Below are 24,753 nucleotides of genomic sequence, written 5' to 3'. Positions count from 1 at the left end.
TTTGATTATATGGGATCAGAATATGTGTTCTATAAATAAGTAAATACTATTATAGTTTACGTCCATCAAGTCCAACCTATGTGTGTGATTATATGTCAGTATTACATTGTATATCCCTGTGGGGGTTATTTAAGAAAGGCAAATCCACTTTGCCATGCAAGTGCACTTGGAAGTGCAGTCACTCTAAATCTAAGGGGTAGATCTGAAATGAGTGGAAGCTCTGATTTTATCATCCAATCATGTGGAAGCTAAAATGCTGTTTATTTTCCTTGCATGTCCCCCTCGGATCTACAACAACTTTACTTCCAAGTGCACTTGCAGTGCAAAGTGGATTTTCCTTTAGTAAATAACCCCCTGAATGTTGTGGTTGTGCAGGTGCTTATCTAATAGTTTTTTTAAACTAATTGATGCTCCCCGCTGAGACCACCGCCTGTGGAAGGGAATTCCACATCCTTGCCGCTCTTATGCCCTGTACACACGGTCGGACATTGATCAGACATTCCGACAACAAAATCCATGGATTTTTTCCGACGGATGTTGGGTCAAACTTGTCTTGCATACACACGGTCACACAAAGTTGTCGGAAAATCTGATCGTTCTGAACGCGGTAACGTAAAACATGTATGTGGGGACTATAAACGTGGCAGTAGCCAATAGCTTTCGTCTCTTAATTTATTCTGAGCATGCGTGGCACTTTTTGTGCGTCGGATTTGTGTACACACGATCGGAATTTCCGACAACGGATTTTGTTGTCGGAAAATTTTATAGCATGCTCTAAAACTTTGTGTGTCGGAAATTCCTATGGAAAATGTGTGATGGAGCCTACACACAGTCGGAATTTCCGACAATAAGGTCCTATCACGCATTTTCCATCAGAAAATCCTATCGTATGTACAGGGCATTACAGTAAAGAACCCTCTACGTAGTTTAGGGTTAAACCTCTTTTCTTCTAATTTTAACGAGTGGCCACATGTCTTGGTAAACTCCGCTAAAAAGTTTTATCCCTATTAAGTGGTGTAATTGAGCCTGAGGCCATAGGATTTTGATTGCAATTGGTCCCCTCCTTCCCCCTCTCCTCTCACACCCTTTATATACTTGTGTCCAATATCAGTGTCACATGACTTGATAAAGCACATCTGCATGGAATGTGTTGTCATAACAATGCCCTGCTTCACACTGGTGCATTCCAAGACATCGGGCTGTTGGCGGTTTCCCTTCAGCTCTTTCCTGTAGTCTGGGCAACCTGTGTGACCTCGCCTGCTGGCCAGATCGACAGAGCTTCCAGTTATACCCCAAGTAGTTGTCATCCCTGGATGACCTTCTTCTTGGCCAAAGGCACTGTACATCATTACTGCCATACCAGGGAAGTGCTACCAACAATGCTCCAACCTAATTTAGGGGCAAATTCATAATTGCATCTACTGACTTTATTTAAACCATATCATTCAGTCTTTGGAAAGTCCACATCCTTGAGACATGTTTATGTGCTTCTTGTGCTTTTAATGATGCTAAATAAACTTTGCTTTTGGTTTATCATCAATGTCAAGCCTTTAGTGGATTACATAGTTACGTAAACAAAAAGCAAATAGGGGATACGTTTCCATTCTGTGAATGCCCAGTCACCTGAAGGGTGTTCGCCAACTAACTGAACATACATACAAAAAAACTCAGATACTTCCTAACAGAGGGTAAAGCCCACCCAGGGAGTAACAGTGGTTAATGAATGGCAAAACAGGGCTTGGATAATAGGCTAAAAGCATGTCTTTAATTGTATCAAAAAAAGAATAAAAAGAGCTAACGTAGTCAAAAATTGCTAATTTAGAAACAAAGTATATCAAACTCAGTGTACCATCTCCATGTACAATGTGCAGTAAAAACAAGAAACAAAAACAAACAGTCACCTTAACCGGTTCAATACAGGGCATTTTCATCCCCTTCCTTCCCAGACCAATTTTTAGTTTTCAGTGCTGTCGCACTTTAAACGACAATTGCGCGGTCGTGTGTACCCAAACAAAATTGATGTCCAATTTTGAAAAAAAACAAAACAATATTTTATACTTTTTGCTATAATAAATATCCCCATTTTCTTTTAAAAAAACACAATGTTTTTCCTCAGTTTAGGCCGATATGTATTCTTTTACATATGTTTGGTAAAAAGTTATAGCGTCTACAAAATACGGGATAGATTTATTGCATTTTTAAAAAGTTTTATTTATTTTATTTTTTTTACTAGTAATGGCGGCGATCTGCGACATTATGGCGGACACATCGGACACATTTTTGGTACCATTCACAATTATACAGCGATCGATGCTATAAAATTGCATTGATTACTGTATAAATGTGACAGGCAGGGAAGGGGTTAACCACTAGGGGGACACGAGAGGTTAAATGTGTTTCCTAGGGGAGTGATTCTAACTGTAGGGGGTGGGGACTCACAAGGGGAGGAGACCGATCAGTGTTCCTCTGTACTTGGAACACAGATCGTTCTCCTCTCAACTGACAGGACGTGGATCTGTGTGTTTACACACACAGATCCACGGTCCTGCTCGGTTACCGGGCAATCGCGGGTGCCCAGAGGACATCGCGGCCTCTGGGCACACGCACTGGGTCCTGAGCAATGCGGCGGGCAGGTGCATGCACCCCCTAGATAGCCGGGAAGCCCAGGACGTCATATGACGGCCACCCAGGATGGGAGATCCCATCTGCGGCCGTCATTTGACAATACGCCGGTATTGAAGTGGTTAAACATTCAGACGCCATAATCTATGTGAAATTTACACATGAGCGTGGAAATCCTGCATAAAGGCTAATATCAAGGTCAATAATGCTGAGTGCAAAGTTCTTATGCAATAAACGGAACTGCGTAAAACAACGTGACTATAAACAAGAATAGAAGGAACTGTATTCCAGGTTCCGAGAATGGGGCTATTCCTATAGACAGGGCCAAACAAAAAAGTTACGAAGGGCCAAGCAAAAAGTTGCCAGCTATGAAAGGGATACCCTCCTTCAAAAAAGGAAAAATGTGAAAAAGAACAACGTGGCAGTTACAGATCAGGTTAGATGGATTACCCAAGTTGGAGTTCAATGGGATCAGGTACGTGAGGTGTTGTTACAAAAACATCATGGTATCCTGCAAAATAATGCAAGTATAGCGATATATGTGGGTAATGCCCCTAAAATGGTAGCCCGCAAGGCCTGGAATCTTGGTGACATCCTGATCAGGTCAGAGTTCATAAGAACACCAGATACAAACTGGCTGTCTGAATATCCCAGAACTAAAAGGCATGTACCTTTGTGGTAAGTGCCAAATGTGTCCATTTGTGGACCATACATCAACTTTTATGGACTGAATGAAAGAATATGTCACCCGATTGACTGCTTCACCTCTAGGGTGATTTATATGCTCACCTGCCCTTGCAATAAGTTTTACATTGGTAAAACAAAAAGACATCTACGTATCAGGGTAGGTGAGCATATGAGAGAAATGAAGGAAAAAGATCCCGAAAAGCCTTTAGCTCAAACACTTGCAAAAGGTGCATGGTGGTAGAATGGAAGGAAAGAAGATTAAGGGCATGTATGCCATAAAGTTGTCCCCAATGAGAGGAGACTTTAATAGAGTTCTCCTCAAGAAAGAAAAATTGTGGATTTATAAGCTCAGATTGCTGATTCCCTTAGGGTTAAATGCTGAGTTAAATTGCCAGGCGTTTCTGGAAGATTGAAATAGACCATGGGAAGGCCTTTTTTTCCTGATTATTCTATTCTTTTCATTTCTTCTATCTGATTTTGTTTAAAAGGTTAATTATTTGGGTTCTCCCACAGTGATACTGTCATATAGATATATACTATGTATATAAAAGAGGAGATCTATGCCATCAACTGGGGGTTGAATATCAACCTGTTAACAGAAGGTGATTTTACAATAATGATGTCTGAAACATAGCAATGTCACTTTAAGACACATTATGGGGCGGTCCCACCATGTTTACTTAACGTATTTAGGAGTGCACCACGGGGTAAATGTTATCCTGACAAAGTTACGCCTTTACGTAAGCAAAACGCATTTACGTCAACCCATACATCATGGGACACTAGCCATTCATGCCCCTATGGTCATGCTCCAGTAGCTGAGGAACACTGGAAGATCAGTTCCACCACCGCGATCAAACAGCAGTGTGAAGCTGAGCTGGGTTAACCTGCGGGAAGAAGTGCGGCTCTTTCAACATTAATTGGATGTGACTTGTACACATACACACTGATTACTACTCATACGGAGAAGGGTTCATGCAGGTGTGCGGTGTATTTTCTATGGATAGAGCTGGAGTGATCTTCAAGGAACACCCTCGTGGAAGTTGGATTTGCCATCATGCATGCCTTGGATTTGGTACAGTAAGATTGACTCGCTCTCAATGTAATGGTAACTAGCGGACTGATTATTGCATATATAGGTCAGTGATCAGCACAGGTGGATGGCATAATTCCTCTCTATTCCCGTTACTCTGATTGTGTCAGCTGCTAGACTGGGACTGTATTATGCATTAGCAAGCTGAATGAGACTAACTTTAGCTATTACATACCACTTACATTTCTGGGAATTCGAAGTAACAATAAGTGGATGCATTCACAATTATATATTGAAACATACTTACCATTGCTAGTGTTGTAAGAGGTGGAATAGGCTACCTTACATGCCGATGGTGCTACATCTTCAAAATCGAGGATCATCATCCCAATACCTTTCATTCAAACAGTATATTCTTTATGGGAAGCATGTTAAAAAGAGCCCTGGGGCCTATGTTACATAGTAGGCGAGGTTGAAAAAAGACACAAGTCCATCCTATGTGTGTGATTTTATGTCAGTATTAAATTGTATACCCCTGTATGTTGTGGTCGTTCAGGTGCCTAATAGTTTGTGATCTTTCCACTCAGCATTATTGACCTTGTCGTTAGCCTTTATGCGGGATTTCCGCACTGATGTGTAAATTTCATAGATTATGCCGTCTGGACATTTAAGGTGACAGTTTGTTTTTAGTTGGTTTTTACTGCACATTGTACATGGTGATGGTACACTGTGTTTGATATACTGTGTTTCTAAATGAGCAACTACATGTTAGCTCTTTTTATTCTTTTTTGATACAATTAGAGACATGATTTTAGCCTACTATTCAAGTCCCGTTTTGCCATTCATTCATCTCTATGTTACTCCCTGGGAGGGCTTTACCCTCTGTTAGAAAGTATCTGAGTTTTTTTTTTGTATACATAGTTGGTAAGGTTGAATACAGTCAATAGTCCACCCAGTGTTGATGTATGTGTGTGTGCAGAAAATCATTTCCCATTTCCCCATATATTGTTTTTTCCAAGATGCACGTTCAAGAGTCTTTTAAAAGGAAAGGATCATCCCTTCATCCCAGTGGTTCTTCCTGTGGCAACAGATCAATGGGGTTTATTTACTGAAGCTGGAGAGTGCAAAATCAGTCTCATGTCTGCATAGAAACCAATTAAGCTGTTTCTTTGTAGAAGTGAGACTGATTTTGCACTCTCCTGCTTTAGTAAATAAACCCCAATGTGCTCTTACTAAAAGATGGCCACCACAGCTTTCAGTTTAGGCTACAGCTAAATCAAGACACTAAATTTGCAGTCAGCCCCTGCAAAGCAGCTTCATTGTGTCCATGGCCACCCAATGAGTAATTAAAAAAAGGGATTCCAGAGGGGCCCTGCACTTCCCACACTCTAATGCACCCATATGTTTGTTGCCATCATGCAGGCAGTGACCATAGCAAGCATAGACCCCATGTGGTTCACCCCTAGAGGGAAGAACCATAACACATTGGGTAAGGGAAGAGGGAATAAAATGGAGAGAGACACACTACATTACCATAATGCTGCCAAGGACAGGAGTACAAGGGTCAGCCCATACCTGTCCCCAGGTATGAAGGTTTTTTTTAGTACCTAGCATCATGCTCCTGCATGTAGCAATATACCCAGAAAGTGATCTGAAGCAGAATTGTGTCCTTCTATGAATCAAAATGAAAAATGGTTTGGCAGAAGTTTTACTTTACATGATGCACCATCCTTCGATATTATTCATCACCATAAAGCAATAAAAGATGGTATCCAGAACTCAGTACATCAGCTCACTTCACTTTATAGCTCATGATACATCCATGAGTCAGCAAGGTCATGAAACATCAGGAATAAAACAATTCAACAGCTCCTCCAACAGATCAGCGTCTGATCCAGTCAGTAACGTGCAAGGAAACAAAGTAGCAGGGGACAGGGATTAACCACTTGAGCTCTGTAAGGGTTTTACCCCCTTCATGACCAGAGCATTTTTTTGTTTTTCATCACTGCGCTACTTTAACTGGCAATTGCTCAGTCATGCAACACTGTACACAAATTAAATTTATATTTTTCCCACACAAATATAGATTTCTTTTGGCGTTTTTTATCACCACTGTTTTGTTTTTTGTGATAAGGGAAAGAAAAAGGACAATTTTTGAAAAACATTTTCTACTTTGATATTAAAACATATCTGTCACGTACTGTACCTCGTGATGGAGCCTGACGTGGAGAAGGCAGGGATCCCTTACACCTCGTTACCCCTTAAATGGCAACAGGAGGTACAAGAGCCTGGGGTGGCATGAGTGCCTGGCAGCTCTGGTGATGGCGGTTGCAGGTGATCAATCTGTGCACACTTAGATGCAGACTGGATCGTGGTGCAGGGCAGCAGGCTGGAAGAACATCAGCAGGCACTTGGCAGGTCACAGGCAGCAGAAAGTGGCAGGTGGCAGATAGCAGGTACTTGGCAGACTGCAGGGGTAAGGATGGCCTCCACAGGCTGGACACAGAACAGAGTCAGGCAAGCTGGATCAGTAACTAGCAGGCACGTCGGGTATGGAGCAGCAGGCACAAAAATAGTTAGGTTCAGGCTGGAGTTGGCAAGGTAAGCAGATCGGCAGAAGGATCAGGCAGGGACATGGTCAAAGAGCAAGCCAGGGGTCAGTTCAGGCAGAGTTCAAGCGTGGTCAGACTAATAGCAGAATGGCAACAGGAGATCAAGCACAGGAACAGTTAAGTAACGGAATGTTATAGACCACAAGGCAAGGTCCTAGTGCAGCAGAGGTGTTTAAATAGCCCACTTGGTGCCAATCATGCATTTGCATGAGTGCGGCTCTGCCCAATAGGAATTTGCCGCCTCGCCTATTTATACACATTTTGCCTTTGACAATAGGTTTGGCTAATAGGAATTCTCTGCATTCCGAGCATAACTACGCGGCTGGGTATATTTTGTCTTTCCTGACAATAGCCAATAAAAATAAGAAAAAAAAAATCAAATTTCTTCATAAATTTGGAGGCTAAAATGTACTCTGCTACATTTCTTTGGTTAAAAAAAAAATCTCAATAAATGTATATTAATTGGTTTGTGCGAAAGTTATAGCGTCTACAAACTATGGTATATATACACACACACTAGAATTTATGCAGCTATAGCACTATACTAGTATTGGTGGTGATCAGCAACTTAGAAAAGATTGCTGGGGAATGGAATGTGCGGGACTGTTGACATCCTATAATATAAACATAGAGAACATGCAACTAGTGCATTAGGAACCGCCCCCTTGGACTTTTAGGCTGGATTCACACCTACGCATTTTTAATGCTTTTTGCATTTTGCACTACAGAACGTATTCCATAGGAAACCATGGTTAATGGACTGTGGTGCAAATCTGCAAAATGCAAAAAGCACTAAAAATGCATAGGTGTGAATCCAGCCTTAAGGCAGAAAGAAGTATAAAGGTACAGAAGTATGTAAAAGGCAACTGTGTGCCACTTTATTTAGATACAAAACGGTGGGTATTGCCAACAGACAACAGTCATTAAAAGTTTTTTTATACATAAAGAACACCAACAGAACTCATAATACATGAATATGCATATATATCAAACCCAAGGCTAATAATCAAGGCACTGCCAGAGTAAAACTGAGGTCAGTCCATAGAGATTTGTAGCATGCATCCCGAAATGTTTCAGAAATTTATATTGGTACATATTTTCCTTCATTAGGGGAGATTTACTTGGGGTGACTATCTTTATCTGCAACATAAATAATAATAATAATAAATATTATATGTGCAGTAACATGTGAAAAACAATAATGTCATATAACTAATTTGTACAATGTTTTAGGTCAAAAGGTACTTACATATGGATTTCATAGAAATAACATGGAAGGAACATGGAAGGAACATAAAAGCAATGGCATATAAACCACGTTGGCTGGAAGAGCTCAGACAGGGACCTGCTGATGTGCAACTGCGTAATCAGGGACCGGCCAGGTGCTTCAAATATACAAGAGACTCCCTGGTATATACCCAGCAGAAAGCACTATCTGGAAAGTCATATAAGGGGGAACCCCTGATTAGTTTAAACAGTGGGTATAGTTTTTTGATGCTATTAAAACATCAGATTAATACTGAGTTAGCAAGCTAGGCATAACGTGTGCCCTAAATAGTCTAGTCAGAAAATAGTCAATTTTACCTTTCACTGGAGATGGAACATATGTGGTGCAAAACAGCCAGGCATCAGTCCTCAGACTGAGAGAACGTTGGATGTGAGTAAGCACCTTAAATAGTATAGATCTGTACAAAGGGCCAATCAAGACCACCTGTTTGTGTTGCTGGTAGTTCCACTTAATCAGCTGCAAATAAATGCAGCTGAGATGGGAACTCAGGGTGTCTCCCTGAGGCCGAGGCGCTCGGCACAGTCACACCCCAAAGGGTGTGGTGGCATCACCGGCGAAAATAGAAGCCCCCATCAGCGCAATGCATTGCGCTCAATGGGGACATGCAAAGGCTCTTCCCTGCACAATGGCATAGGCGGGGATCTCAGAGACCTCCACAACCCATTAATCATGCGCAGGATGAGCCCACCCTCCGGGCATGCGGGAAGCATGACACGGCCACCAAGCACGCGTTGCGCACCATCTAGTGGCCGAGTGGAGCAATGGCAGCCAACATGTTTACAGAGACAGAAAAGTTCTACACAACACAGACACAAACAGAAAAAGAAAAAAGAAAAGAAAAATGAAAATAAATGAACATGGCAGCGAATGGTGGCAAGTATATGGTTACCCAGTAGCTGTGTGTACACTGGAGTTAATAATCATAACCCCATATAACAATAAAGATTTGTTTTGATCAACAAGTAGTACAACTATATATGGTATCAGAAGGGGAAAAAGGAGGAAAAGGAGAAAAAAAGGACTATATTAACAAGAAGATTGATTGTAAGTTGCCTTGTTGAAATTTAATGTTAACAAATTTTCAGCGTTGGCGTGGTTAATGTATATTGGGTTTATGTGACTTGGGTGAATGTGTTTCAAATTTTCTTTGATGGGTCTGTGTCAGACCCCTCATTTAATCTAAAAAAGTGCCAATAGGTTGTTAGTGTGAGCGTGAGATGGTTGGTGAAATTGAAAAGTAAGAAAAAAAGAAAGATTAGTAAGTATGCAGGTGATTGATATGCGTTTGTGTTTTATATTTTTAGAGAGTTATGATTGTGGTTTGGTTGCCATTTGTAGGCTGTGATCAGCAACTTACAGTGGGACTGTGATAGTGTGATGAGCAATCTGGTGCAAGCTGACACTGCTGGAAGCTACACTAACATCAATAGCAGCACCAATAGAGTGATCAGTGCCAATACTGTACACAGTCATTGTACTAATGACACTGGCTGGTAAAGGGTTAAGATCTAGGGCCAAAGTGTTAACAGTGTGCCCAACAATGGGTAATGTGTGCTGCTTCTACTTAACCACATGTATGATATATTATGTAACGTGATTGTATAGATAGAAAAATACAATCAATGAGGTCTGTTCTTTCTTGCATTTCCCCTTTGACGGCCTGAGGAAGCACATCAGCGAAACTCGTTGACACACAGGGACTCACTTACCTGCGATTATGTAACACTTACAGTAATTTGCAAGTACCTGGCCGTTGTTAGCCTTATGTGAATACATGTTTTTATTGGAATCTCATATTTCTGTCCATGTAAACTTTATATTTTTGATGTACAGATAAATAATTTTTTTTTTATACAAATGTTGTCCAATCTACCTCTAAAGTCAGACTTAGTGGTTCTCCTTTTGTTCGATGTGTTGTGCATTCAGAGATGGTATTCTGCATACCTCGACCTCTGACCAGGCATTTCTGCCCACACAACTGCCGCTCACTGGATATTTTCCCTTTTTCGGACCATTCTCTGCAAACCCTACAGATGGTTGTGTGTGTGAAAATCCCAGTAGATCAGCAGGTTTTTTTTTAAATACTCAGACCCATCCTACATATAAATGAATAGTCCATAAATTGAAAAAATGAAGAAAAACATGAAAAACTCTTCTTGTGATCAGTGTATCCACACAATTCCAACACAGTGATTGTTCGTCCTCAAAAGGAGTGCACACCACCACCAGTAACAATGCTCACCTCCCAGATGAGTCAAAACTCATATGCAGATCTCCCCACGAGCTCTTTGCTCTCACTTCTTCTTTCCAATCTATGGTGGGTAATCCAGATGGCTCTTTTCTTAATGGTAACTCAGCTCATTAATATCCATAGAAGCGGATCATCTCCCAGCTTGGCTCAAGATTCCATGAGTTCAGGACATGTAAATAATAAGTATAGAGACCATAGTGTTCTCTGTATACACATTTATTCAAAGCCCCCAAACAGATAACTTGCAATTACAAGATAAAAACTTTTAAAATCACATAAAAACCTCCAGAGTAGCACCGCCGTGTCCACATACACAGTGCCTGGCTGGACGTGACTATCAGCTCCTAGCTTCTTTGGATATTAATGAGCTGAGTTACCATTAAGAAAAGAGCCATCTGGATTACCCACCATTGATTGGGAAGAGGAAGTGAGAGCAAAGAGCTCGTGGGGAGATCTGCATATGAGTTTTGACTCATCTGGGAGGTGAGCGCGCATTTTTACTGGTGGTGGTGTGCACTCCTTTTGAGGACGAACAATCACTGTGGTGGAATTGTGTGGATACACTGATCACAAGAAGAGTTTTTCAAGTTTTATTTCTTCATTTGTACAATTTATGGACTATTTGTTTTTTATGTAGGATTTATTTTAGAGATTTGCACTTTATATTTATAATTTTACACAAAGCGCTACATTTATTTATTTACTATCCATTTTGAAATTAGTGTGGTGTACCACTTGGAATGTTTAGCAGCTGTGCACGTTTATTATTAGGTTACCTTATTTAAACATCACAATATTTTTTACTTGTGGCGCTGATTGTTTCATCTTATAAAATACCCAGACCAGCCCATCTGGCACCAACAACCATGCCACATTCAAAGTGAGATGGGCCATCCTCACTTAAAGGCCATGTATAGACAAAACTTTTTTTTTATTTTGATTAGGAATGCATAGTCCTGCGATAATGTAGAGTGAAGATTGTGAAAAGGACAATAACTTAAAGAGAATTTACTAAATATTTCAGTATCTTTATTTACTTCATCATAACAATACCACATAATGTAAAAATACAAACATGTCTTGTACTTAAATTGTCCACATATCGAATACAAATTAAGTATAATAGAAATAAAGTACATAATGATATCGGTAGACCAAGTAATCCTTTTTAATCCTCTAAAACATAGTTTGGATTAACTACTAATATACGATTCTCTTCTGGAGCTTCTTCTTGGTCATCTATGGACTTCAAATCAGTCTTGCTCAGTTCTATGAGAATATGATCCTTAAAAAGGAAAATATGGTTTTACTATTAACAGCAGCCTATGAAGTTATTGCATGCATATCTATAGAACTGATTACCAAATGTAAAGTGGCTAACATTGCCTTGCTTAAAGCGCAACTCTACTTTTGTTGAGGAAAAAAAAAAAAATCTTCCCCTCTGGGTGATCTACAGTATGTATATTGCAAGGTTTTTAACAAACTTTGTTGCAGAGTCCTACCTTTTGTTATTCTGAAGAAATCCGTTTCTCTGTGCCCATGTGGAAAAATTAATCTAATGGAAGTGGCTTCATAATTGTCAATCAGCTGCAGCAGCTAAAGGGTACTAATGAGGAAAACTGCTGGGCCTGCATTGCTTTAGGCTCCATTCACACTAGCGCGTTTTTTGATGCATTTTGCATTTTGCAGAAATGCATGGGAATTTTTTAACATGGGTTCCTATGGAACATGTTCACATCAATGCTTTTTTGTATCTCTGCGTTTTTGGAAAGGGTCGGGGACTTTTTTTCATGCAAAAAGCAGCGTTTTGCATGTAATGGATTTCAATGGACAAGCATCAAAAACGCAAGTGCAGCGTTTTTGGTGCGTTTTTGGTGCGTTTTTGCCGTTTTTTTTTTTTTTTTTAATTTTTTTTTTTGTAATTTTTTTTTAAGACTGTAAAAAAAAATGAAAAAAAAAAAAAAAAAAAAACGCAAAACGCAAATCGCGGCAAAAACGCGGCAAAAACGCTACAAAAACGCTGCTCAAAAACGTGCCAAGCATGAAAAAAAAACCTCCAAAAACGCTCAAAAGCAACATGCATAGGTGTGAATCGAGCCTTAGACTTGTTCCTATTGGGAGTATCTCATCAAAAATGACATTTTGCTGCAGGGGATGCCTGAAATCTGACTTGTATGTTACTGTAGTGTAGACTTCTGGGAAAATGAATGAGTTAACCATACAAGCACAAAATGTTTCTGGGGAGTGGTCAGTACACTTTCTGTGTACAGAACACCTCCAGGTAGCCATATTGCATTTTCAGAAAATTATAGTGGCTGCAGATGGAAAAGGAAAGGTCATCTTGAAAAAAGTCAATTACAATATGAACTTGTGTCGCAATTTTATATTATATTTTCTTTATTTGCTATTTTCTTCCCCACGAAAGTGGAGTTACCCTTAATATAAAAAAAAAAAAAAAAAAAAGTGGGTGCTATGCAGAGCTCCTGCAGATTCTCAGCGTGTAACTGCTCATATGGAGGTACAAGCACACAGCTTTCACAGACAGTAACTTTCAATGAACTACCACGGCGCTCAATGGCGCTGTGGTAGTTCATTGAGAACTACAATCTGACAGCCACAAACGCTGCCGGTAGTTGTAGTTTCCCATTCACAGAATATTGTGAATGAGTGATGCGGCTCATTGGGCGGAGTCCCGCATGGCCACGTCTTATGTAAATTGTGGCAGCAGACACGGGGGAAGATCCCCGGTCTGCTGTCAAAGGGGGGACCTGGGGGCATCTGCAGCACTAACATGTTACACCCTGAATACGGTGAACTTATCCTTTACAGACCCTGCCGCTACAGAAAAAATACTTCTTGATCTGCCAGAACTACATTTAGCTCCTACACCTTGATGTGGGCTGACAACACAGCATTTTTGTGGACTGAATAGTGTTAGTCTGCCCAGTGTATTTTTTGTTTACAAACGTATTGAGGTATTCCAGGCAAGTACAAAATATATAATCACAGAGAGAACGGTAAGTACATTCGAGAAACCAGATAAAATAGTACAAATATACATCTCTCCTTATGACTTTAACCACTTCAGCCCCAGAAGATATGGCTGCTCAATGACCATGCCTTTTTTTGCGATACGGCACTGCTTTGCTTTAACTAACAATTGCGCAGTCATGTGAGCTATAGACAAAAAAATGAGCAACAATTAAAAAAAAAAAAAAAAAAAGCAAATTTTTTTCCTCAGCTTGTGCCGATATGTACTCTACATATTTTTGGTAATAAAAATCGCAATAAGCATATATTGGTTTGCGCAAAAGTTATAGCGTCTACAAAATAGGGGATAGATTTATGGCATTTTTATTATTTTTTTGTTTTTTTACTAGTAATGGCGGCAATCTGCGATTTTTATCGGGACTGCGACATTATGGCAGACACTTGACACATTTTTGGGACCATTGACAATTATACAGTGATCAGTGCTATAAAAATGCACTGATTACTGTGTTAATGTCACTGGCAGGGAAGGGGTTAACACTAGGGGGTGATCCAGGGGTTAACTGTGTTCCCTAGTGTGTGTTCTAACTGAGGGGAGGGGAATGACTATAGGAGATGACAGATCGCTGTTTCTAGCTAGTAGGAACTCACAATCTGTCTCTCCTCAGCTCACAGAATAGGGATATGTGTGTACACACACACACACACACACACACACACACACACACACACACACGTCCCTGTTCTGGCTCTCATGCCCATCGGCACCCCCGCAGTGCAGCGTGCGTGCCTGCCATCCCGCTTAAAGGAGCAGACCTACAGCTTCGACGGCTCGTGGGATCGTGCTAACCTGCCACAGTATAATGAAAGCAGCTGGTCGGCAAGCGGTTAAGAGAATAAAAGAATAAATAACAGAATAAAAAAAAAAAGTAAGAAAAAAAAAAAATTAAACAAAATTTCATCTGTGAGGTAAAATAAATGAGTACTTGTGAGGTATGTTTAGGACAAGCATATCCATGCAATATTACCATCGGTACAGTATACATTGTCATATAGGACCACAAACCTATCTGGTTATTAGAAATGGGGACATGGAATTCCCCAAACAGTTTGTGCATGGAGTCCAAGAGAGTGTGATGCACCCTTTCCATCAATCTAATAGACTCCATGCGGAGGAGCACTTATGACCATGGTACAGAGGGACATCGCCAGTTTAGGGCAATAGCACATTAGATAGCACTAAAAATAGTACGTGTTAACTTTTGTTAGGGGTGGGGGGTGGGGTGGGGTGGGGAAGAGACCTCTGGGAGTTCAGAAAATAAAACGCACATCTTGTATGCACAGATCATCTTCTTCCACTGACTCCAAAACAGGTCTGGATAAGACAGAGCTATTGGAGTCAGGCTGCACATTCTAAGTTTGATGTGGGAGAGTCCATGTAATCAGCACAGAGCCAATCAACACTGTCCAGACAGAGTCACTTCCCTTGGTCCATTACTTGACGACTGGGGTAATCTGCCTGTCAGTTGTCCACCCCCGGAATGTGTACAGGGCAGAGATGGCCGGGACGAAACGCTCTGCCTACTGTAGAATGCCAGCTACTTCCAGGCTGGCTAACACTTGTTCCTCCCTGGTGGTTGACATAGGCCACTGCCGTGGCATTGTCTAATTAGATCCGTATCAGGAGCCCCTGAAGTCGATCCATCCAATGATCCAGAATCTGATCACCAGGAGTTCCAAGATGTTGATAGGTAGCCTGTATTCCTCCAGCGTCCAGTGACCCTGAGCAGAGCTCAGGCCCAGGACTCCTTTAACTCAGCCGAATTTGACTGTCTAGAGACTTGGAACATTTGATAGAAAACCCCCCTGATGAAAAATGCCACCACGGAGCGAATGGACTCCATTCTGAACTTCTGCACCCGCACATAGCGGTTCAGGGACTTGAGGTCCAGAATCGGACGTACCGTACCCTCCTTTTTGGGGATCGTATATAGGTTTGAATAAAGGCCCTGGAAAAGTTCCGACACCGGAACCAGGACAATCACCCCTTGGAGCACCAGGCCTTGCACCGCGCCCCGGAGGGCTAACAAGCGGTCCGGAGACGGATGGAGATGAGAATGGAAAAAATCTGCTTAGGAGACAAGTCTGGAACTCGATCTTGTAATTAGAAAGAATCACTTTGTGAACCCATTTATTTATCAGAGAGGTCCACAGGCCTGGAAACCAGCAACGACGTCCCCCCCACCCGGACTGCAGGTGAGGGTGCCTCTTCATGCCGAAGGAGCCTTATCTGGGGGTGTGGAGAAGCCTGCTCTTGGTTTGCCCGACCAGGGCCACTTGGGACCTCCTGAGGGGGGCTTGAAAGACTTTGAGCCTTTGTCAGTGGAACCTGAGGGACGAAAAAAATTTCTGTGCGCCGAGAAGGAAGTGCCACGCTTGCGACTTGGCTCCTTCCCCTTTGACTGTGGAAGAAAAGAACTCTTCCTCCCTGTGACACTCTTAACCACTTGACGACCGCCTCACGCCGATTTACGTCGGCAAGGTGGCACGGACAGGCAAAATCACGTATATATACGTGATTTGCCTTCCGCGGGTGGGGGGTCCGATCGGTCCCCCCCCCGGTGCCCGAGGCGGTCGCCATTTGTTCCCGGGCATTGAGAGGTCAGGGGGAGGCCATCCATTGTTGGCCACCCCCTCCCGATCGCTCCCGGCGAATGAGAATGCTTCCTTTCCCTCTGTAAGGTAAACAGAGGGAAAGGAAGTGATGTCATCCCTCCTCGAGTCGGTCTTTTTGATCCGGCGCCGAGGAGAGAAGACATCAAGTAAGTCTGCACAACACTACACTAACAGTAGAACACGCCAGGCACACTTGTCACCCCCCATCACCCCCCGATCACCCCCCTGTACCCCCTGTCACTCTGACACCAATAGCATTTTTTTTTTTTTTTGCATTGGTGTCAGTTTGTGTCAGTTACAAGTGTTAGGGCAGTTAGGTTAGCCCCCTTTAGGTCTAGGGTACCCCCCTAACCCCCCCTAATAAAAGTTAACCCCTTGATTACCCCCCGTCACCAGTGTCGCTAAGCGATCGTTTTTCTGATCGCTGTATTAGTGACACAGGTGACGCTAGTTAGGGAGGTAAGTATATAGGTTCGCTGTCAGTGTTTTATAGCGACAGGGACCCCCATATACTACCTGCTAAAGGTTTTAACCCCCTGATTGCCCCCTAGTTAACCCTTTCACCAGCGATCACCATATAAGTGTTACGGGTGACGCTGGTTAGCTAGTTTGTTTTTTGTAGTTTATTACAGTTTATTATAGTTTTAGGGCACCCGCCGTTTATTACCCTATAAAGGTTTAACCCCCTAATTGCCCGGCGGTGATATAAATTACATTTTTAGGGTCAGCTTAGGTCTGCGTCGCCCCAGGCAGCGTCAGGTTAGCGCCAGTACCGCTAAAACCCACGCACGCAGCATACACCTCCCTTAGTGCTATAGTATCTGAGCGGATCGATATCTGATCCGATCAGATCTATACTCCCCAGCAGTTTAGGGTTCCCTGAAACGCAGTGTTAGCGGGATCAGCCCAGATACCTGCTAGCACCTGCGTTTTGCTCCTCGGCCCAGCCCTGCCCAGCCCACCCAAGTGCAGTATCGATCGATAACTGACACTTACAAAACACTAAGCACACATAACTGCAGCGTTCGCAGAGTCAGGCCTGATCCCTGCGATCGCTAACAGTTTTTTGGTAGCATTTTTATACAGTCGCTGACAGTCAGGAGCTTTTTTGCCTGTGAGTCTCACTAGTGTACCCCTAAATTTAGAGCCCAAAATGGCAAATCGAAGGTACACTAGTGAAGAGGCCTACACGTTTCTGAGTATGACAGATAGTGAAGAGGAAGTCACTCATCTGTCAAGTTCAGGCTCAGAATACGAACCTGTAGAGGACAGCGGCTCCATGACAGATAGCTCTGACGACAGAGTTGTGGTCCCTGCTAAGGTCAGGCGTACCAGACCCCAATCTTCTTCTGTCCTTGAAGTGCAAGAACAGCAGGGCTCTCGTATGGAGCAGAGAAGTACTAGCGCCGCTATTCCTTCTGGTGAACTGGCAAGCACCAGCGGCCTAGTACACCCTGGTCGTACATCCAGCACTGCAGTATCACGTGGTGACGTGGCGAGTCCCATAAGTGCAGTTCAAGCTGGCGAGGTGGCAAGCACTAGTAGTGTCCCGCTGCCACCAAGAAGACAAAGACAGGCCCGTCATGCCCATAGTGCCCTTCCTGCTGCATTGGCCAATCCGAATTGGGAACCCTCCACTTCTGCAGCACCCGTACTTCCCCCTTTCACTGGCCAACCCGGAATTCAGGTGGAAACAGTTGACTTTACGCCACTGGATTTTTATTCACTGTTTTTCACCGAAGATCTCTATAGATCTATTGTGGACCAAAGCAATTTATACGCTGGTCAACACATCGCCGCTAATCCCCAGTCCTCCCTTGCCAGAGATTGGAGACCAATTACGGTCTCCGAATTTAAGACCTTTCTGGGCCTTTCCCTCCTCATGGGGTTGAATAAAAAGAGTAAGTTGCGGTCATATTGGTCCACTGACCCAATTTACCATTCACCCTTGTTCTCTGCTTCCATGGCCAGGGCACGATACGAGCAGATTTTGCGGTTCATGCACTTCAACGACAATGAACTCTGTCGTCCTCGTGGAGACCCTGCATACGATCGGCTCTACAAAATTCGGCCCCTCGTAAACCACTTCAACCAACGTTTTGCAGACTTGTTTACCCCCCATCAAGTTGTCTGCATTGATGAGTCCCTGATTAAATTTTCTGGCCGCTTGTCATTCAAACAGTACCTTCCCAGCAAGCGTGCCAGATACGGGGTCAAGATGTATAAGCTCTGTGACAGGGCCACAGGCTATACATATAGTTTTATGGTTTACGAGGGCAAAGATAGTCACGTAGAGCCGACAAACTGCCCTGACTACATAGGAAGCGCTGGCAAGATAGTGTGGGACTTGGTGTCACCCTTATTCGGAAAGGGGTACCACTTGTACGTGGACAATTATTATACGAGCATGCCACTTTTTAGTCACTTGTTTGATCAGCAGATTGGAGCATGTGGCACCGTGCGACCTAATCGCCGGGGCTTTCCCCAGCGGCTTGTAGATTCCCGTCTTAGGCTGGGGGAGAGAGCCTGCTTGAAGTATAATAATTTGCTCGCTATGAAGTGGAGGGATAAGAAGAATGTTTTCGTTCTCACCTCCCTTCATGCAGACACGACGACCCAAATTCCTACGGCGACTGGTGTTGTGGAGAAACCCCTCTGTGTCCACGAATACAACCTTAATATGGGAGGGGTGGACCTCAACGACCAGTTGTTGGCGCCGTACCTAGTTGCCCGTAAGGCCAGACGCTGGTACAAAAAAGTGTCTGTTTATTTATTTCAATTGGCTTTGCTGAACGCTCATGTGCTATACAGAGCTTCAGGACAGACTGGATCCTTCCTTAAATTCCAGGAAGAGATCGTCAGAGCCCTTCTGTTTCCAGACGGTGCTCTACCTCACCTTCCCCAACCAAATGCAGTAAGCCGGCTGCATGAGCGGCATTTTCTTTATGCCATCCCGAGTACCCCTACCCAAAAAGCCCCCCAAAAAAGATGTCGTGTCTGCAGCAAGCGCGGATTTAGGCGTGACACCCGGTCTTATTGTCCCTCCTGTCCTGGCAATCCTGGTCTTTGCATGGGTGAATGCTTTGAACGCTACCATACATTAGTTGAGTATTAGCGTAGGGTTCAGCACTGCACAGACTAGGCACACTAACACAGGGTCTCCCAAGATGCCATTGCATTTTGAGAGACCCAAACCTGGAACGAGTTACAAAAGTTAAAAGTTACTAAAAAAAAAAGTGTAAAAAAAAAAAATAAAAAAAAAATAAAAACACAAAAAAAAAAATATAAAATAAAAAAACCAAAAATAGTTGTTGTTTTATTGTTCTCTCTCTCTCTATTCTCTCTCTATTGTTCTGCTCTTTTTTACTCTATTCTATTCTGCAATGTTTTATTGTTATTATGTTTTACCATGTTTGCTTTTCAGATTTTTTATACTTTACCGTTTACTGTGTTGGTAACCATTTTATTGTTTTCAGGTACGCCATTCAGTTGCAGCGCGGATTTATTTATCTTGACAGCAACAGCGTTTGCTCCCACGATATATAAAGCCGTGACTCCAGCGCTGTCGGAGGTGATTTCACCACCACAGTTACATACTTCAGCATATATGCCGAAGCGTGGGGGCAGCAGTGGGTGGAGGAGCAATTTGCTCCTGCCTTTTGCGGGAGGATGCCCCCATGCTTCGGCATATATAAATGGTGCATGTATGCCCATCATTAGAAGTGGGTGGATGAAGGGAGGTATTCTAATGGTGGGCATACCCACCGATCAATATCTTTTTTTCGTTCAGCCCACAGGCTGCATGAAAAAAAGTTTACAATATATGCCTAACAAGGACCAGCAACGTACTGGTATGTTTATGGACTTTGAGTGGTTATACCAGAATGATGCCTGCAGGTTTAGGTATCATCTTGGTATCATTCTTTTCAGCCAGCGGTCGGCTTTCATGTAAAAGCAATCCTAGTGGCTAATTAGCCTCTAGACTGCTTTTGCAAGCAGTGGGAGGGAATGCCCCCCCCCACCGTCTTCCATGTTTTTCTCTGGCTTTCCTGTCCCAACAGGGAACCTGAAAATGCAGCCGGTGATTCAGCCAGCTGACCATAGAGCTGATCAGAGACCAGAATGGCTCCAAACATCTCTATGGCCTAAGAAACCGGAAGCTACGAGCATTTCATGACTTAGATTTCGCCGAATGTAAACAGCGCCATTGGGAAATTGGGAAAGCATTTTATCACACCGATCTTGGTGTGGTCAGATGCTTTGAGGGCAGAGGAGAGATCTAGGGTCTAATAGAGCCCATTTTAAAAAAAAAAGAGTACCTGTCACTACCTATTGCTATCATAGGGGATATTTACATTCCCTGAGATAACAATAAAATAAAAAAAAAATAAAAATGAAAGGAACAGTTTAAAAATAAGATAAAAAAGCAAAAAAATAATAAAGAAAAAAAAAAAAAAAGCACCCCTGTCCCCCCTGCTCTCGTGCAAAGGCGAACGCAAGCATCGGTCTGGCGTCAAATGTAAACAGCAATTGCACCATGCATGTGAGGTATCACCGCGAAGGACAAAACGAGGGCAGTAATTTTAGCAGTAGACCTCCTCTGTAAATCTAAAGTGGTAACCTGTAAAGGCTTTTAAAGGCTTTTAAAAATGTATTTATTTTGTCGCCGCTGCGCGTTTGTGCGCAATTTTAAAGCATGTCATGTTTGGTATCCATGTACTCGGCCTAAGATCATCTTTTTTATTTCATCAAACATTTGGGCAATATAGTGTGTTTTAGTGCATTAAAATTTAAAAAAGTGTGTTTTTTCCCCAAAAAATGCGTTTGAAAAATCGCTGCGCAAATATTGTTTGAAAAAAAAATATGAAACACCCACCATTTCAATCTGTAGGGCATTTGCTTTAAAAAAATATATAATTTTTGGGGGTTTAAAGTAATTTTCTTGCAAAAAAAAATATTTTTTCATGTAATCAAAAAGTGTCAGAAAGGGCTTTGTCTTCAAGTGGTTAGAAGAGTGGGTGATGTGTGACATAAGCTTCTAAATGTTGTGCATAAAATGCCAGGACAGTTCAAAACCCCCCAAATGACCCCATTTTGGAAAGTAGACACCCCAAGCTATTTGCTGAGAGGCATGTCGAGTCCATGGAATATTTTATATTGTGACACAAGTTGCGGGAAAGAGACAAATCTTTTTTTTTTTTTTGCACAAAGTTGTCACTAAATGATATATTGCTCAAACATGCCATGGGAATATGTGAAATTACACCCCAAAATACATTCTGTTGCTTCTCCTAAGTATGGGGATACCACATGTGTGGGACTTTTTGGGAGCCTAGCCGCACACAGGACCCCGAAAACCAAGCACCGCCTTCAGGCTTTCTAAGGGCGTAAATTTTTGATTTCACTCTTCACTGCCTAGCACAGTTTCGGAGGCCATGGAATGCCCAGATGGCACAACCCCCCCCCCCCCAAATGACCCCATTTTGGAAAATAGACACCCCAAGCTATTTGCTGAGAGGTATAGTGAGTATTTTGCAGACCTCACTTTTTGTCACAAACTTTCGAAAATTGAAAAAAGAAAAAAAAAAAAGACATTTTTCTTGTCTTTCTTCATTTTCAAAAACAAATGAGAGCTGCAAAATACTCACCATGCCTCTCAGCAAATAGCTTGGGGTGTCTACTTTCCAAAATGGGGTCATTTGGGGGGGGTTGTGCCATCTGGGCTTTTTATGGCCTTCAAAACTGTGATAGGCAGTGAGGAGTGAAATCACAACTTTACGCCCTTAGAAATCCTGAAGGCGGTGCTTGGTTTTCGGGGCCCCGTATGCAGCTAGGCTCCCAAAAAGTCCCACACATGTGGTATCCCCATACTCAGGAGAAGCAGCTGAATGTATTTTGGGGTGCAATTCCACATATGCCCATGGCCTGTGTGAGAAATATATCATTTAGTGACAACTTTGTGCAAAAAAAAAAAAAATTGTCACTTTCCCGCAACTTGTGTCAAAAAATAAAATATTCCATGGACTCAACATGCCTCTCAGCAAATAGCTTGGGGTGTCTACTTTCCAAAATGGGGTCATTTGGGGGGGTTTTGTGCCATCTTGCCATTTTATGGCCTTCAAAACTGTGATAGGAAGTGAGGAGTGAAATCAAAAATTTATGCCCTTCGAAATCCTGAAGGCGGTGATTGGTTTTCGGGGCCCCGTACGCGGCTAGGCTCCCAAAAAGTCCCACACATGTGGTATCCCCATACTCAGGAGAAGCAGCTGAATGTATTTTGGGGTGCAATTCCACATAGGCCCATGGCCTGTGTGAGCAATATATCATTTAGTGACAACTTTTTGTAAATATTTTATTTATTTTTTTTTTGTCATTATTCAATCACTTGGGACAAAAAAAATAAATATTCAATGGGTTCAACATGCCTCTCAGCAATTTCCTTGGGGTGTCTACTTTCCAAAATGGGGTTATTTGGGGGGGTTTTGTACTGCCCTGCCATTTTAGCACCTCAAGAAATGACATAGGCAGTCATAAACTAAAAGCTGTGTAAATTCCAGAAAATGTACCCTAGTTTGTAGACGCTATAACTTTTGCGCAAACCAATAAATATACGCTTATTGACATTTTTTTTACCAAAGACATGTGGCCGAATAAATTTTGGCCTAAATGTATGACTAAAATTGAGTTTATTGGATTTTTTTTATAACAAAAAGTAGAAAATATCATTTTTTTTCAAAATTTTCGGTCTTTTTCCGTTTATAGCGCAAAAAATAAAAACCGCAGAGGTGATCAAATGCCATCAAAAGAAAGCTCTATTTGTGGGAAGAAAAGGACGCAAATTTCGTTTGGGTACAGCATTGCATGACCGCGCAATTAAAAGTTAAAGCGACGCAGTGCCAAATTGGAAAAAGACCTCTGGTCCTTAGGCAGCATAATGGTCCGGGCTCAAGTGGTAAAATAAATGAGTACTTGTGAGGTATGTTTAGGACAAGCATATCCATGCAATATTACCATCGGTACAGTATACATTGTCATATAGGACCACAAACCTATCTGGTTATTAGAAATGGGGACATGGAATTCCCCAAACAGTTTGTGCATGGAGTCCAAGAGAGTGTGATGCACCCTTTCCATCAATCTAATAGACTCCATGCGGAGGAGCACTTATGACCATGGTACAGAGGGACATCGCCAGTTTAGGGCAATAGCACATTAGATAGCACTAAAAATAGTACGTGTTAACTTTTGTTAGGGGTGGGGTGGGAAAGAGACCTCTGGGAGTTCAGAAAATAAAACGCACATCTTGTATGCACAGATCATCTTCTTCCACTGACTCCAAAACAGGTCTGGATAAGACAGAGCTATTGGAGTCAGGCTGCACATTCTAAGTTTGATGTGTATTGCTAAGAGTTTTTTTTTATTGGGAGAGTCCATGTAATCAGCACAGAGCCAATCAACACTGTCCAGACAGAGTCACTTCCCTTGGTCCATTACTTGACGACTGGGGTAATCTGCCTGTCAGTTGTCCACCCCCGGAATGTGTACAGGGCAGAGATGGCCGGGACGAAATGCTCTGCCTACTGTAGAATGCCAGCTACTTCCAGGCTGGCTAACACTTGTTCCTCCCTGGTGGTTGACATAGGCCACTGCCGTGGCATTGTCTAATTAGATCCGTATCAGGAGCCCCTGAAGTCGATCCGTCCAATGATCCAGAATCTGATCACCAGGAGTTCCAAGATGTTGATAGGTAGCCTGTATTCCTCCAGCGTCCAGTGACCCTGAGCAGAGCTCAGGCCCAGGACTCCTTTAACTCAGCCGAATTTGACTGTCTAGAGACTTGGAACATTTGATAGAAAACCCCCCTGATGAAAAATGCCACCACGGAGCGAATGGACTCCATTCTGAACTTCTGCACCCGCACATAGTGGTTCAGGGACTTGAGGTCCAGAATCGGACGTACCGTACCCTCTTTTTTGGGGATCGTATATAGGTTTGAATAAAGGCCCTGGAAAAGTTCCGACACCGGAACCAGGACAATCACCCCTTGGAGCACCAGGCCTTGCACCGCGCCCCGGAGGGCTAACAAGCGGTCCGGAGACGGATGGAGATGAGAATGGAAAAAATCTGCTTAGGAGACAAGTCTGGAACTCGATCTTGTAACCAGAAAGAATCACTTTGTGAACCCATTTATTTATCAGAGAGGTCCACAGGCCTGGAAACCAGCAACGACGTCCCCCCCACCCGGACTGCAGGTGAGGGTGCCTCTTCATGCCGAAGGAGCCTTATCTGGGGGTGTGGAGAAGCCTGCTCTTGGTTTGCCCGACCAGGGCCACTTGGGACCTCCTGAGGGGGGCTTGAAAGACTGAGCCTTTGTCAGTGGAACCTGAGGGACGAAAAAAATTTCTGTGCGCCGAGAAGGAAGTGCCACGCTTGCGACTTGGCTCCTTCCCCTTTTGACTGTGGAAGAAAAGAACTCTTCCTCCCTGTGACACTCTTAATGATATCAACCAGACTGGCCCCAAACAAACTATCACCTTAAGCCCGGGTTCACACCTATGCGAATTAGATGCAGCTTACACCACATCCAATTCGC

At 42.8% G+C, this 24,753-nt stretch overlaps 1 protein-coding gene across 1 annotated transcript in view; it reads right to left on the bottom strand.

The window, feature by feature from the left end:
• Nucleotides 1-11,600: 11,600 nt before the first annotated feature.
• LOC141144695 (maternal DNA replication licensing factor mcm6-like) overlaps nt 11,601-24,753 on the bottom strand; it is a 359,926-nt gene continuing 346,773 nt past the window's right edge. Inside the window, 1 exon segment of the mRNA XM_073630632.1 lies at nt 11,601-11,778. Within this exon segment, the coding sequence (XP_073486733.1) occupies nt 11,662-11,778 (117 nt within the window). The 3' untranslated portion in view covers nt 11,601-11,661.

The sequence above is a fragment of the Aquarana catesbeiana genome, linkage group LG05 (genome assembly GCF_042186555.1).
Source record: "Aquarana catesbeiana isolate 2022-GZ linkage group LG05, ASM4218655v1, whole genome shotgun sequence".
NCBI lineage: Eukaryota > Metazoa > Chordata > Amphibia > Anura > Ranidae > Aquarana > Aquarana catesbeiana.
This window is presented reverse-complemented; position numbering and strand designations above follow the sequence as displayed.